General features: G+C 49.0%; 1 protein-coding gene across 1 annotated transcript in view; it reads left to right on the top strand.

Moving 5' to 3' along the window:
* Positions 1–213: 213 nt before the first annotated feature.
* Positions 214–11,502, top strand: part of COL27A1 (collagen type XXVII alpha 1 chain) — a 143,202-nt gene continuing 131,913 nt past the window's right edge. Inside the window, exons 1-2 of the mRNA XM_027877854.1 lie at positions 214–748; positions 8,836–8,906. Of these exons, the coding sequence (XP_027733655.1) occupies positions 693–748; positions 8,836–8,906 (127 nt within the window). The 5' untranslated portion in view covers positions 214–692. The remainder of the gene's footprint in view (positions 749–8,835; positions 8,907–11,502) is intronic.

Here is an 11,502-nt window from a genome sequence, read left to right as displayed (position 1 = left end):
CGAAAGGGTTTCTTTCTTTTTTTTTTTTTTTCCTTATTTTAAAAATTATTTATTTATTTTGTATTATTTTTTGTAAGTGCTTCGGTATTACAGAGGAGGGCAGCAGAGAGAGGCAGTAAGGACATCCTTAAATAATTTTCATTTCTTCAAATCTGCCTTTTCCTCTTCTCTCTAAGTCCAGAGGAGAGATCCTTGGGGGGGTGGGAGGTACATCTGCACTACAAATAAAAATAATAATTACAACCACCAACCAAACAACAGGAAAAAAAAGTAACAGCTAAGAAAAAAAAAAAAAACACTTGAAATCAAGGGCTTTGGGAATCAGAGATCACAGAAATTGTACTATTATTAAGGAGAGGGGGAAAAAAAGAGAGAGGCAAGAAATCCAGCGACCATGGGTCAGCCTGGCTTCCTAGAGTGTACTTTGTGTTCTCTCTCCTTTTTCCCAAGGTAATTGCAGTCTGCCGAGAGGGAGTTAAATGGGATTAAAAGATCTGTGTAAGCAAAAGGACCCAGAAGAGAAGGAGGAAGGAGTGAGCCGTCCGGACCAGGGGTGTCTGTGACACAGCTGAGCCCCTTAGCGAGGCAGAAAGCCGAGCTCCTGGGAAGGATGTACCCACAAACCGGCCTGTCCCCCGATTTCTGATGGATTGCCGCAAAAATTGCCCGAAAGAGACAATGCACTAAACGTGATGGAGCCGGAATCAGAGCCGGTCTCCAGACTCAGAGCTACAGCGGCAGGCAGGGGGTGAGTACAAACTCCGCTTCTCCCGGCGCTGGGGAAGGGCATCCCGGGCGGGCTGGGGGTGCCGGGGAGCCGCAGGATCCCGGGAGCTGGGAATGGGGTGGGGGAAAACATTCCTCTGCCAGGGGATGATGTGAAAACTCCTGGGCTGCAGAGGAGAATGGGCTGGGAGCAGGGAGGCCACGCTGCGGAGCGGGAGAGGGGGGAATGGGGCTGGGGTGTGCGGGAAGGGGGGAGAGCGGGGATTGGGGCCGGGACGGCCTCAGGAGGAGCCCCCCCGCCCCCCAGTTCCCATGCACCGGGGAAAGGGGCTCCCACCCCTGGAGCTGCTCCGGGGGGTGCACGCCGGTGTAGCCCCCACGCGAGATGCAGGAGCGAGCGATTCGCTGCCCCTCGCACCCTTCATCCTGCTCGGGCACGGCGCGGGGGTTCCCCAGCCCCTCCTGGGAGCAGGGGATGCTGCTCCTCACCCTATCCCGCGGGGCTGTGGGGACTTGGGTACCTGGATCTGGCCGCCGTGGTCCTGCGGGAGGTGGGAGAGCCCGGGAGGGCTGAGACACGGTGGAGGTGCGCGGTGGCGGCTCTTCGTGTGCTCGGCACACACAAAATGCTGCTTCCTATCCATCCGTGTGTGTGTGAAAAAATTGCAGCATACACCCTGCCCGTCCCCTTTCTCCCACAGCTGGGACCAGCTTTTACTATTTTCATTCTTAAATGCGTTGTTGTTGTTGTTGTTATTCTTTTCCTGGGGACCAGCAAAGGGTTAATCCCGCTGGCTGCGTTGTCGGATGTACTGATGATTTACCGACACTCCCTTGGAAAGGCTGGGATTCTTCTGCCTGGCAGTTTGAAGAACTTGTGTACAGGATCCCTCTGCTCGGCTGGGCTGGAGATGGGGGGAAAGAGAGGGAACGGGGAGAGGGGATTTGGGGGCATACCCCCCCCCTTCCGCCCCCAGGGTCGCCCCCCTCCCGCCCCTTTTGTAGAGCCGGGAGGTGAATGAATGTGCAGTTCCCTCTGGAGGCTCAGTCTGTGTGTGGAGTTACACGGAGAGCACAGACCCCTTCCAAGGGGCTGCAACCGCTCTCCTTGACAAGTTTTCTGTGTGTTTATGTGCTCACAAGGACTGAATTGCAGTGCTTTAGGGTGGGTTTTGTTTTGTTGGGTTGTTTTGGTGTTTGTTTTTTTTTTTTGCGCAGACGTGGCTGTGGCGTGTCTGGAGATGCTGGAAACTGTCTCCCAGTTACACCTTTTTAACGCTGGGCATGGTCTGGGTGAACCGCCTGGGGACGATGTGAGGGTGGCTGATGTCAGAAAGGGAGAAGTCTAAAGGGGAAGAGAGATAAAGGTTCCTTTGAAAGACCAGGAGCAGCGTGGCCACAGCGAGGGGACGGGCCCCGGTGCTGGGGAGACACTTGGCACGATGCTCAGCCGCTGACAGGACACCAGCTGCTCAGCCCGGTGCAGGAGGTGACCGCGATCACGCCACAGACGAGGACAGGGAGATCCTGTCCCAGATCCTGCTCGAATCCCAGGTCAAACCGGACCCAGATGAGGGCAGATTTAGGAAGGAGGGAGCCAGGAGAAGGCAGCTTGGCTAGCTGGCTCACTGCCTGCCGGAGGTCTGTGCCTGCTGCTGCACCGGGGTGTCCCAGGCTATCAAAGCACGGCTGCACAGGGTTTGAGTGCTGCAGTGCCCTGGGAAATCTGGCGTTGGTCTGTCCTGGTGCCTTGGAAGATGAGCGCCTTTTGTTCCAGGGTCTCCCCTGGCCTGTCCCTCCCGCGTGCTGCTCCGGTCACTCCTCAGCAGAGGTCGCTTGCTGCCCTTCGCATCATCTCCCGAAGGGATTTTCGGTGCTGGCTTCTGATTTGTTTGGCAGAGCGCTTTGCATCCCACCATCCCCGCAGCTGGATGGTCCCACTGAGGCCATTAGCCTTGGAGACGGTCCTCTGAGCCCAGAGCCGGTGCGTGCCTGGGCTCACCAGGCCACCCTTGTGCTGCTGGAGCCTTACTTGGGGTGGGTGAGGGCTGTGCTGCCTGTGATGGGAATGTTCTGGTGCTCTTCCACGTGGCACTGGGGGGATCCTGCTCATACCAGCACTCCTGCAGCATCCTTTGGAGCAGGGTTGGCAGCTGAGGAGCTGCCGGATGTGCAGGAGACCCGTGGTCGGGAGTGGGAGTGCTGGCTCACCGGGGAAGGAGCAGCCCTTGCAGAGTGTGCTTTTGAAGCCTCATCCTGGCTCAAGCTGCCAGAGCTTGTAAAACCAGAAGAACACAAAGTTTTACAGGCTCTTCAAGCTTAACATGCCCCTCTTGGTCATTTCTGCTGGTGCATTTTTTGTGAGCACAGCCTGTCTAAGATAAAGGAGGTGGGTTTGCATTCAGCTCTTGCGTCAAGCACGTGTCCAGACCATAGTACTGGTGCTGTTCCACTGTGGTTGTGACACCTTGGCCCCTTCCAGCCCCAGTGCCACATGCTGGCCATGCAGGAGGCTCCTGGAGGCCCTCTGGTGAGTGCCTGCCTGCTGCCACAGCCTTGGGGTGTTGGTGTAATGCAGCTCTGGGACTGCCTGACTCATCCATGTGTGGAGTGAGAAAGCTGAACACGTGATGGTACAGACCCATCTGGCACTACCAAGGTGGGTCAGCCCCTGGGAAGGCCCAAAAGGGCTGGAGAAGGAGCCATGGGTCCTGTTTCAAGAGGGAAAGAGCACTGTGTGCAAGCCAGGCAGGTGGTCTGGGGACAAATTATGGCACTGCTGTCAGCAATAGGCTGACAAATGTGTGTGCTGGGTACAGAGGGGTACCTGAGCGTACAGAGGAGGCAATTGCACAGCTCCTGGAGCTGTGTCCAAGGAGGGAAGGGTAGTGTCACAGCCAGGGTTCCAGCTGAGCTCCTGTGTTCAGGTCCCCCTGCTCCTGCTGCCTCGATGTGCCTCTCCAACCACGTCCTTTAATAAAACAAAGCTCCAGCTTCATCCTCTTTCTCCAATGGTTTGAGGAGTTAAAATCCGTCCTGCTTGAAAACGCTGTTTATGGAGGTTATGTTACTGACTGGGGGTTGCCCAGGTCTGCTGGTGAGGGGGTTGTCAGAAATCACTGACAGACACAGAGCTTGTGGGGTTTTTTTTCCCTTCCCTTTCTCTGACAATTTGTTGGGGGCATAAGCAGAAATGATGGACGCCTACTGAAGTGCAAATGGAAACAATGGGGAATTCTGTACGGCTCTGCCAAACCCCATTCACAAAATGAAGGAATGCAAAGGCGTTTGTTGGAAGGACAAAAAAGGAGTTAGATGACAGATCACGCTTAGCACTTCTGTTTGTGGAGGGCTCCAGTTGCTGGAGAACACAAAGGGGGGGGCCAGGACTGAGTGTTGTCACTTCACAGAGCAGCAAAGTCAGTATCCCAGACACACAGGGGAGACCAAGGAGAGGGTTGCCAGGAAAGATTCTCTGCTGTAGGGAATTGCTGGGAGCTGTCTGGGAGGGTCTTTGAGCCATCACAGCCATGTCAGTCTGGGATCTATCAGGTGAGGAAGTGGGCTGTCACCAGCAGGAGCTGGTAGCTCTGGGACAGCTTTGTGCAGTGAATACACAAGCTCTAGTTCCAACTAGGAGGACAAGGACCTGCTGTTTGGAACCCATTGGCCCTCTGTCTGCAGAGATCAGTGTGAACCCCTGAGAGAACAACATGTGAGGTGTCTGCAGGAGGTCACTCTGACCGTGCTGGTTCTTCATCTCCACCTTCTGGGCGCTGCAGGTCTGCATGTCCCTCCTGGAGAAGTGCTAAGAGGAGCTATAGGTGCCAGAAGAGCAAATATCAGGCCTTTACGTGGGGTTTTGCAGCAGTGCCTGTGTACACCAGACAAAATGTTTCCCTGGAGGTGTAAATCAATACCTGGTTTATATTGCAGAAAAGGTCCAGCAAAGGACAAAGCAGGGTCGATACAGGGCCATCCACATAGTTGTGTGTTTCCATTGCTCTTGCCAGACACTGAGGGTGAGAGGAGAAATACCGTCCTTTCCAGAAGCCCCAGAAAGAGAGCAGAAATCTGGTCTGCAGAGGATGTTACAAAATAAGATTTCTACCCCCAAAAGCTGGGAGTGGAATTGATGCATGGTACAATTTAAAACCTCAGTACGTGGGTTGTGATTTGTTTCCTGTTACCTATCAAAACTGCTTGGAAGTCTTATAAAATATCACCTCCAGTCACCTGCAAAGGGTCTTAAGCCACACATACATTTTCTTATTTAAAGATACACTGTCTGATCTACGGCTAGAAATGTACATTTGCTTTTCTTGAAAAGCAATTTTCAGCATCCAGCTGGCTTTGTGGTCTTTTGGACAGGAAAAAAATACACCTGAGTGGAGGAAAGTAAAGGGAAATTGTTTTTCCACTCTGCAATAATGTTTGCAATTTCAAAGCCATTTCCCCACAGTAAATGAGGGAGAAAACAAAATAAAAAACAAAATGCTGCTGTGGGCCCTTGTAACACTTCCTTCAGCTTCAGCCTATCGTCTAAGCAAACAAGATGTCAAAATCATTTGGACTTCTGCTCTTAAGGCAGGGCAAACCTTTTAATTTAATAAAAGCTGAAATTGTTCCAACCAATTCTAGACATAATCGAGATTTAGCTGATCATAATTGTTTTACAGGTTGTTTCAGATTTGTCAGACTTGCACTTGTTTTTAGGGTCATTTCTGAGCAAGTCTACCTTGAAAGCTCTTGTGTTACTCTTGTCCTTAGTTCAGTGTAGTGCTTTATATTGGTTGTCAGGTGAGAACCCATAAGGGTTATTACCAGTCCTTTTGCTTCTCTGTCCCTTTCTGTTGTATTTTGCCTTGCACTTTTGGCACAGGTTGGTTCCTGTGGACTGATCCACAGGAGTTTGCCAGAAGTAGTGAAGCAAAATGAAGCTGTACTCAGAAGCTTCAGTTTGCTATAAAGGGAGTTTGTGCTGGAAAACTTTTAAGGGTTCACGTGAGCTTATATCATGTGTGCTGTGGGGCACTTCTTCACCCAGTGACTGCAGCAGTGGGAGCGCTGAATCATACAATGGGTTGGGTTGGAAGGGACTTTAAAGTTCATGTTTTCCACCCCCTGCCATGGGCAGGGACACCTTCCGCTATGCCAGGTTGCTCCAAGTCTTGTCTAACCTGTGCTTGGACACTTCCAGGGATGGGGCAGCCACAGCTTCTCTGGGCAACCTGTGCTAGGGCCTCACCAACCTCACAGCAAAGAAATTCTTCTCGATATCTCATCTAAATCTGCCCTTCTTTAGCTTAAAGCCATCCCTCTTCGTTCTGTCACTCCATGCCCTTGTCCAAGGTCACTTTCCATCTCTCCTGGAGCCATTTTAGGCATTGAAAGGTGCTATAAATTCTCTCTGGAACCTTCTCTTCTCCAGACTGAACAGCCCCAGGATCCTCATTCTGGTATTCATGGGCTCTATGCAGTAAAAGAAATAAATGTCTTTAGTGGTACCTCTTGAGAGAATCTTAGTGGGAATCACTGCTTGTGGGAAGAAACTGAGATAAAGGCAAGGTGGGTTTGATAGCTCTATATAAGGAGAAAAATCTTCCTTTACTATTGCTCCTCAAGCTGCTTGTGCAGCCCGGTCGCTGCTGAGCTGTAACGGAAAAAGAGCCTGCATTAAAAATCCTGGGATAATTAACAGCCCCATCACTCACAGGGCTGCCATTTGGAAGCTGCTTTTGCTTTTTCCATTAAGTTGGTAAATTTTGCCAAAGTGTTTTTCTTCAGTGCTTTGGCACTGGGCCCCGCTCTCAGCTCTTACAGCGTTGGCCGAGCGAGGGGTCCAGGAGCAGGGCTGGGGCCAGCTGGATCCCACACCGTGCATTCATCTCCTTTACAGCCCCAGTCGGTGTCACTGGAATGAAATTACGTGCTGGATTTTCCCCCAAGACTTGTTCCCCTCATTGTGTTGATCGACATGCATTTTGGAAGCGAATTTGGGTCGTGAAGGTGGCCCTCCAAAAAAAAAAAAAAAGGGGGGGACTTCATTTCAGTGTGCAGCAGTGGTTGTATATAGCTATGTAAATCTGATCCTCACCAGAGAATGGGTTCTTAACACCTGGGACTGCTGCTGCCCTTACATTCACCCCATTCCCCTCATCTTCCCGTATTCTCATCGGGCAGTTGAGCCCAGCTGATGACATTCCGTGATGTCTTTGCTCCATGCACACATGGAATTGTGTCCGTCTTAAAACTCCATCGCTTCTATGGAGGTGAACACAGAAATGCAGTTTTTCTTATGAAATGTAGCCTCCTTTAAGTCATAAAAGACTGCTAGAGGTGGCCTTGAAGAAACATCCTTCTTCCATCCCCTGAAGGAACTGGGACAACAGCTCTCCTTGGATTCCTCAGTGTCTTCAGCCCAACAGTTGCATCCCAAGGGGTGACGTGGCCACAAAACAACCAGGTCTCCCCAGCTGGAGATCTCTTGAACACGGTGAGGGTTTCCTGGTTAGCATATGGCCAGCTATAGGACATGGCAAAAGAATCCTGGGATTTGGCTCTTCCAAGCTGTTGTTCCTTCATAAAATAAAGCAGCCCCAGAGCCCCTGAAATGTGCAGCCCAGTGTCATGGTGATGGAAACTGCAAAGGAGGACGTGGATTTCTTCATCTCATTTGTTTCCCAGTCGATGCAGGGCCGCTCCAGTATTTTATCCCTTCAAGCCTTAAAGTATTAGTTAGTGGCTGGATTGCTGGATGGATTTTTACATTCAAGGCCAGGTTTCCCCACTGATGTAAATCACGGTGGCTTCATTTTAGCTGTGGGAAAGGGTCTCCTGCACTGAGAGGATCTGGCCCAGGGTAATACATTATCTCAGAGGACGCTTTCTTGTGCTAAAGCTGAGGCCTGATGGCAGGAGAAGAGTGGTCTGTAATCCCAGTTGATATATGATTTGTGTGTCAGGTCTGGAGAGAGGAGCAGGCTGCGCTTTGGCATGGCTTTGCACAGCCCAGTGTTCACACTGGCCTGGCTGAAGCGACGAACAACCTGGGGATGTCCCACACTGCTGTCTTCTGGCTGAGGGCTCTCTGTAGTTTACATTTCTGTCTCTTCTTCCAGCAGCCTTTGCTGGTGAAGCTGTGAAATACCATCCCTAGAAGATGAGGGAATTCAATCTTTAAACTTTCCACTGACAGCTTTAAGTGAGCCTAACCAAGGAGTTTCCTATGTTCGTTAGCTGGCTACAAATCAAGGCAGCTGGTGGGGGAAGGAGAAGGGGGGGGCTTTAGCTACCTTTCTGCTAAAAGTTTTTCCCTCTGCTGCTGTTTTCAATGGCACTTGAAGGCTTAAAGCTGAGCTGACAGAGAGGTTTGTCCAATTCCCTCTCAAGCATGAAAGGGTCTGGGAGAGCATGGGCTTGGGAGTCTTCGGATCTCACACTTTTTAAACTTTCCTGCCATACCAGGCTCATGAGAAGATCATTACTGGGCTCAGCACAGGGTGCTGAGTGGTTAGAAGCTGCTCCTATCTTTGTATCTGGGTGTAAAATGAGAAATAGATCCATGTAGGATTCTGCCTGTTTAGAATATTTTTAAGCACGCAGTGAAGCATTAGGACTCGGAATTTGTTTGCTGAGATGCAGGTGACACAGCACTGCATGTCAGCCCACCCTCTACCCATGTCCTTGACAGACCTGATGATGCACTCTTGGCATGTCTTTTGATCTTCCAGTTTTGAATTATTTCTCCATTCTCTTGCATTTCTGAGGATGCGTCCTAGATGGGGTGAGTGAAAAAAGAAGCAGTAGTGAAGGGACAGCTGGTCCAGCACTGATGACCCTGTATCTCAAAACACTGGGCTGTTCCTTGTTCAAGGCTGGATCAGCAGCCCCTAATACCAGTGGGAAAACCTTCCAGTGAATTCAGTGGGCTCTAGATGACTTTAAAGCAGCAAAATGAGATCTCAGTCATAACCCACTTCCTGGAGACATGTGGATGCTGCCACTGCCTTCAGCAGATTTGGGATCAAGGAGAAGACCCTTAACATGGGGAATTGGTTTTGCTACTAATGTTGTAACTCATTATTTTTATTTCTCTTCCAATTTTAGAGGATTCTGCTTTCTCTGGACTGTATTATGTTTTACCTGGTTCCTGGGACTCACACAGGGAAATCCTGAAGGTAAACTACATGTTTTTTTCCTTTCCTCTTCCAACCAAATTAAAAGTCAAGCATTTTGGTACTGGTGTAGGACCATAATTTCACAATGTCTGAGCCCAGTGCAGAGGTAGATACATTTTTTTGCTGGTGGTTGCACTACTAATGATATAGGTGATGCAGTTAACAGCTGGCAAAAGAACTGGGGTTTTTACAGGTGATTACGTGCCCCACAGGATTTTCAGAGTGCCTGTCTGTCTGGTGGAACCTGTGGGAATGAAGCCATTTATGTCTAAAATGTCAGTGGCGTTTACCTGCACTTGCCAAGACTTAACTGCTTTTGGAAAGTGCCCCTTGAGGCTGCAGCATTATGGAATTAAACATCTCTGGCAGGCGGATTTTTCATTGACTTGAAGGCACCCCAGACATGCCCTGCCAGCATACAGGGTGTTGTGCATACAGAAATGATGTGAGTTCCGACAGCAAAAGCAAATTTAAGGAAGAAAAAAATCCCACAAGGTTGGTTGGTAATAGAATTACTTTATCTGGTTCAGTCCCTGTGATGTAAAGGAATATTCTATAGAGGAGTGATCACACACCTTCACCCTGTCTTTACACCCCTTCCCCAAACACCACCTCCCTAGTGCTGCTGGGGGTAGAACAAAAATTGGGACACAGTAATCAGTAGCCCCACAAGAGGAGAGATGAAAAGCTTCAGGGTCAACAGCAACAAAATTAATTCATTTTTTATAGTTGATAGGGGGAGCTGAACATTTCTACAGTATCTGTTTTTAAAGGAGCCTTCTCAAAATAGCAACACCTCTTCCACATGGATGTTTTACACGGGTATTTGCTGGAACTGAGCAGCTTCCCCTGCAATCTGCAGACAACACTAAGTGGTCTAGCAGGCTCCAGGGCTCTCCTCTGAGTCTCCAAAACATGAAGGAAAAATAGAAAGTTGGTCAATGCTCAGCTGTCAGCCAGCCCATGGAGCACTTTTTACAGGCGGGGGGATAGATCCCTGCCATCAGCAATTTTGAAAAAATGTAATATTTTCCAAATTCTGCCTCCATGCGAAAGAGGTGAACATCTGGCTGAATTACTTAGTCAAGCAGTTTTCAGAGCAAGTTTTATGTCAGCTCATAAAAAGGCAGAACAAATACTGTGTCTTGGCATCTCTCTTTTCTAGTAGGTTATAATATGCTGTTTAAATTCGTCTCTATCCATCGTTCTACTCCCATCATAATTGTGGGATGGTACCATGTTTTTTGATACCATCACTCTAAGGCAAATTTTTTCATTTCATCCTCATTGTTTTTACCTTAGTGTAGTAGATAGCTCCCTTCTGAGATGCTGTCTCTGTGATAAAAGAATTTTTAAAAGCCCTGCTTGCCTTCCAAACAATAAGAGAGAGGATTCCCTTCTGGGTACCAGAAAATAAACACTTCCAGGGAAGTAAAGGCTGTAAGGAAACACTGGTGACTCTAGGCTCTGTTATCACCTAGGATTTTCAAACATCAGATTTACAAGTGGTAAGAGCTTGTCTGTAGGTCAATGTGAGAATGAAATTAAGCCAATGCCATGGGCTTTTGAAAATATTGTAGTTATGACTCTAAGGTTTAGGGGTCTTCCTGCACATTGGAAAATCAGGGGAATGCAGAGGATGATCTTTCCATAAGTGTTATAAATCCAAAAGATCACGAGGTTTGTGAGTTCATCTGCTGTGCACTGACTAAGGATCTAGGCAGTAACTTTTGGAAATGCAGCATTTATTCAACCCAATTTTAGCTGTGGGAATCTGGGAAGATGCAAGCTATTTCTCTCCTGCCTTTTGGCTTGTTTTTCTTATAAAGCTTTTTGTGTGGGGAAAAGAAGAAGGGAAAGAAAGAGAAGGGAAGGAGAACAATAAAATATTTTGTCTTCTCTTTCAGAGATGATCATGTGGTTGTTCAGGAATCTCTGAGCATCTCACTTCATGCACAGAGTCTACTGGAGAAGTTTTTCCCAGTTGCTCAAATGTTGCTACTGGAATGTTGCTCCTAGTTCTGAGACACCTGGGGCCAGGCAGCTTTAAGTGATTTTTTTTTTTTCCTTTTTTTAAATAATGTGTTTTGATGGAAAAATCCACTGAGGAAAAAATCTGGAAGGGAAAAAATGCTCTGCTAAACTTGGAGCCGCTTAAGGAAGTCAAAATTACCTTGCATTTTACGTTAGTTGATGACATCCTGCCATCCCCAGGGGATGTGCCCCACCAGCCCTGGGCAGTCAGCAAGGGATGGAGAGGCAGATGGGCTGGGTGCACACGAGTCCTGAGCTCTGTGCCTGGACCTGGGGCTGGAAAGTCCACATATGTGTCCTGCATGAGGTGTCCTTTAATCAGATTTTGCGTAGGCATCCAGAATTTGGCTCCACCTTAGTGGGTTTTGAGGGAGAGGAGTGTTTGGGTTGTGCTTTTTTTTTCCCCTTAAGCACTGCTGGATGCAGCTGCTAACGAGGCAGTTGGATTGGGATTGCAAACAGCAGCGGCATCCTCTGAGCGGGGAAACATCCTTAGGTCTTTGCAGAGCAGCTACCAAATGAGTAACTCCTGGAGTGTCCAGCCTCTCTAGCAGAGACAAGC

The sequence above is a fragment of the Empidonax traillii genome, unplaced genomic scaffold (genome assembly GCF_003031625.1).
Source record: "Empidonax traillii isolate 1590-97213 ecotype Southwest subspecies unplaced genomic scaffold, ASM303162v1 scaffold34:size3740991, whole genome shotgun sequence".
Lineage (NCBI taxonomy): Eukaryota > Metazoa > Chordata > Aves > Passeriformes > Tyrannidae > Empidonax > Empidonax traillii.
This window is presented reverse-complemented; position numbering and strand designations above follow the sequence as displayed.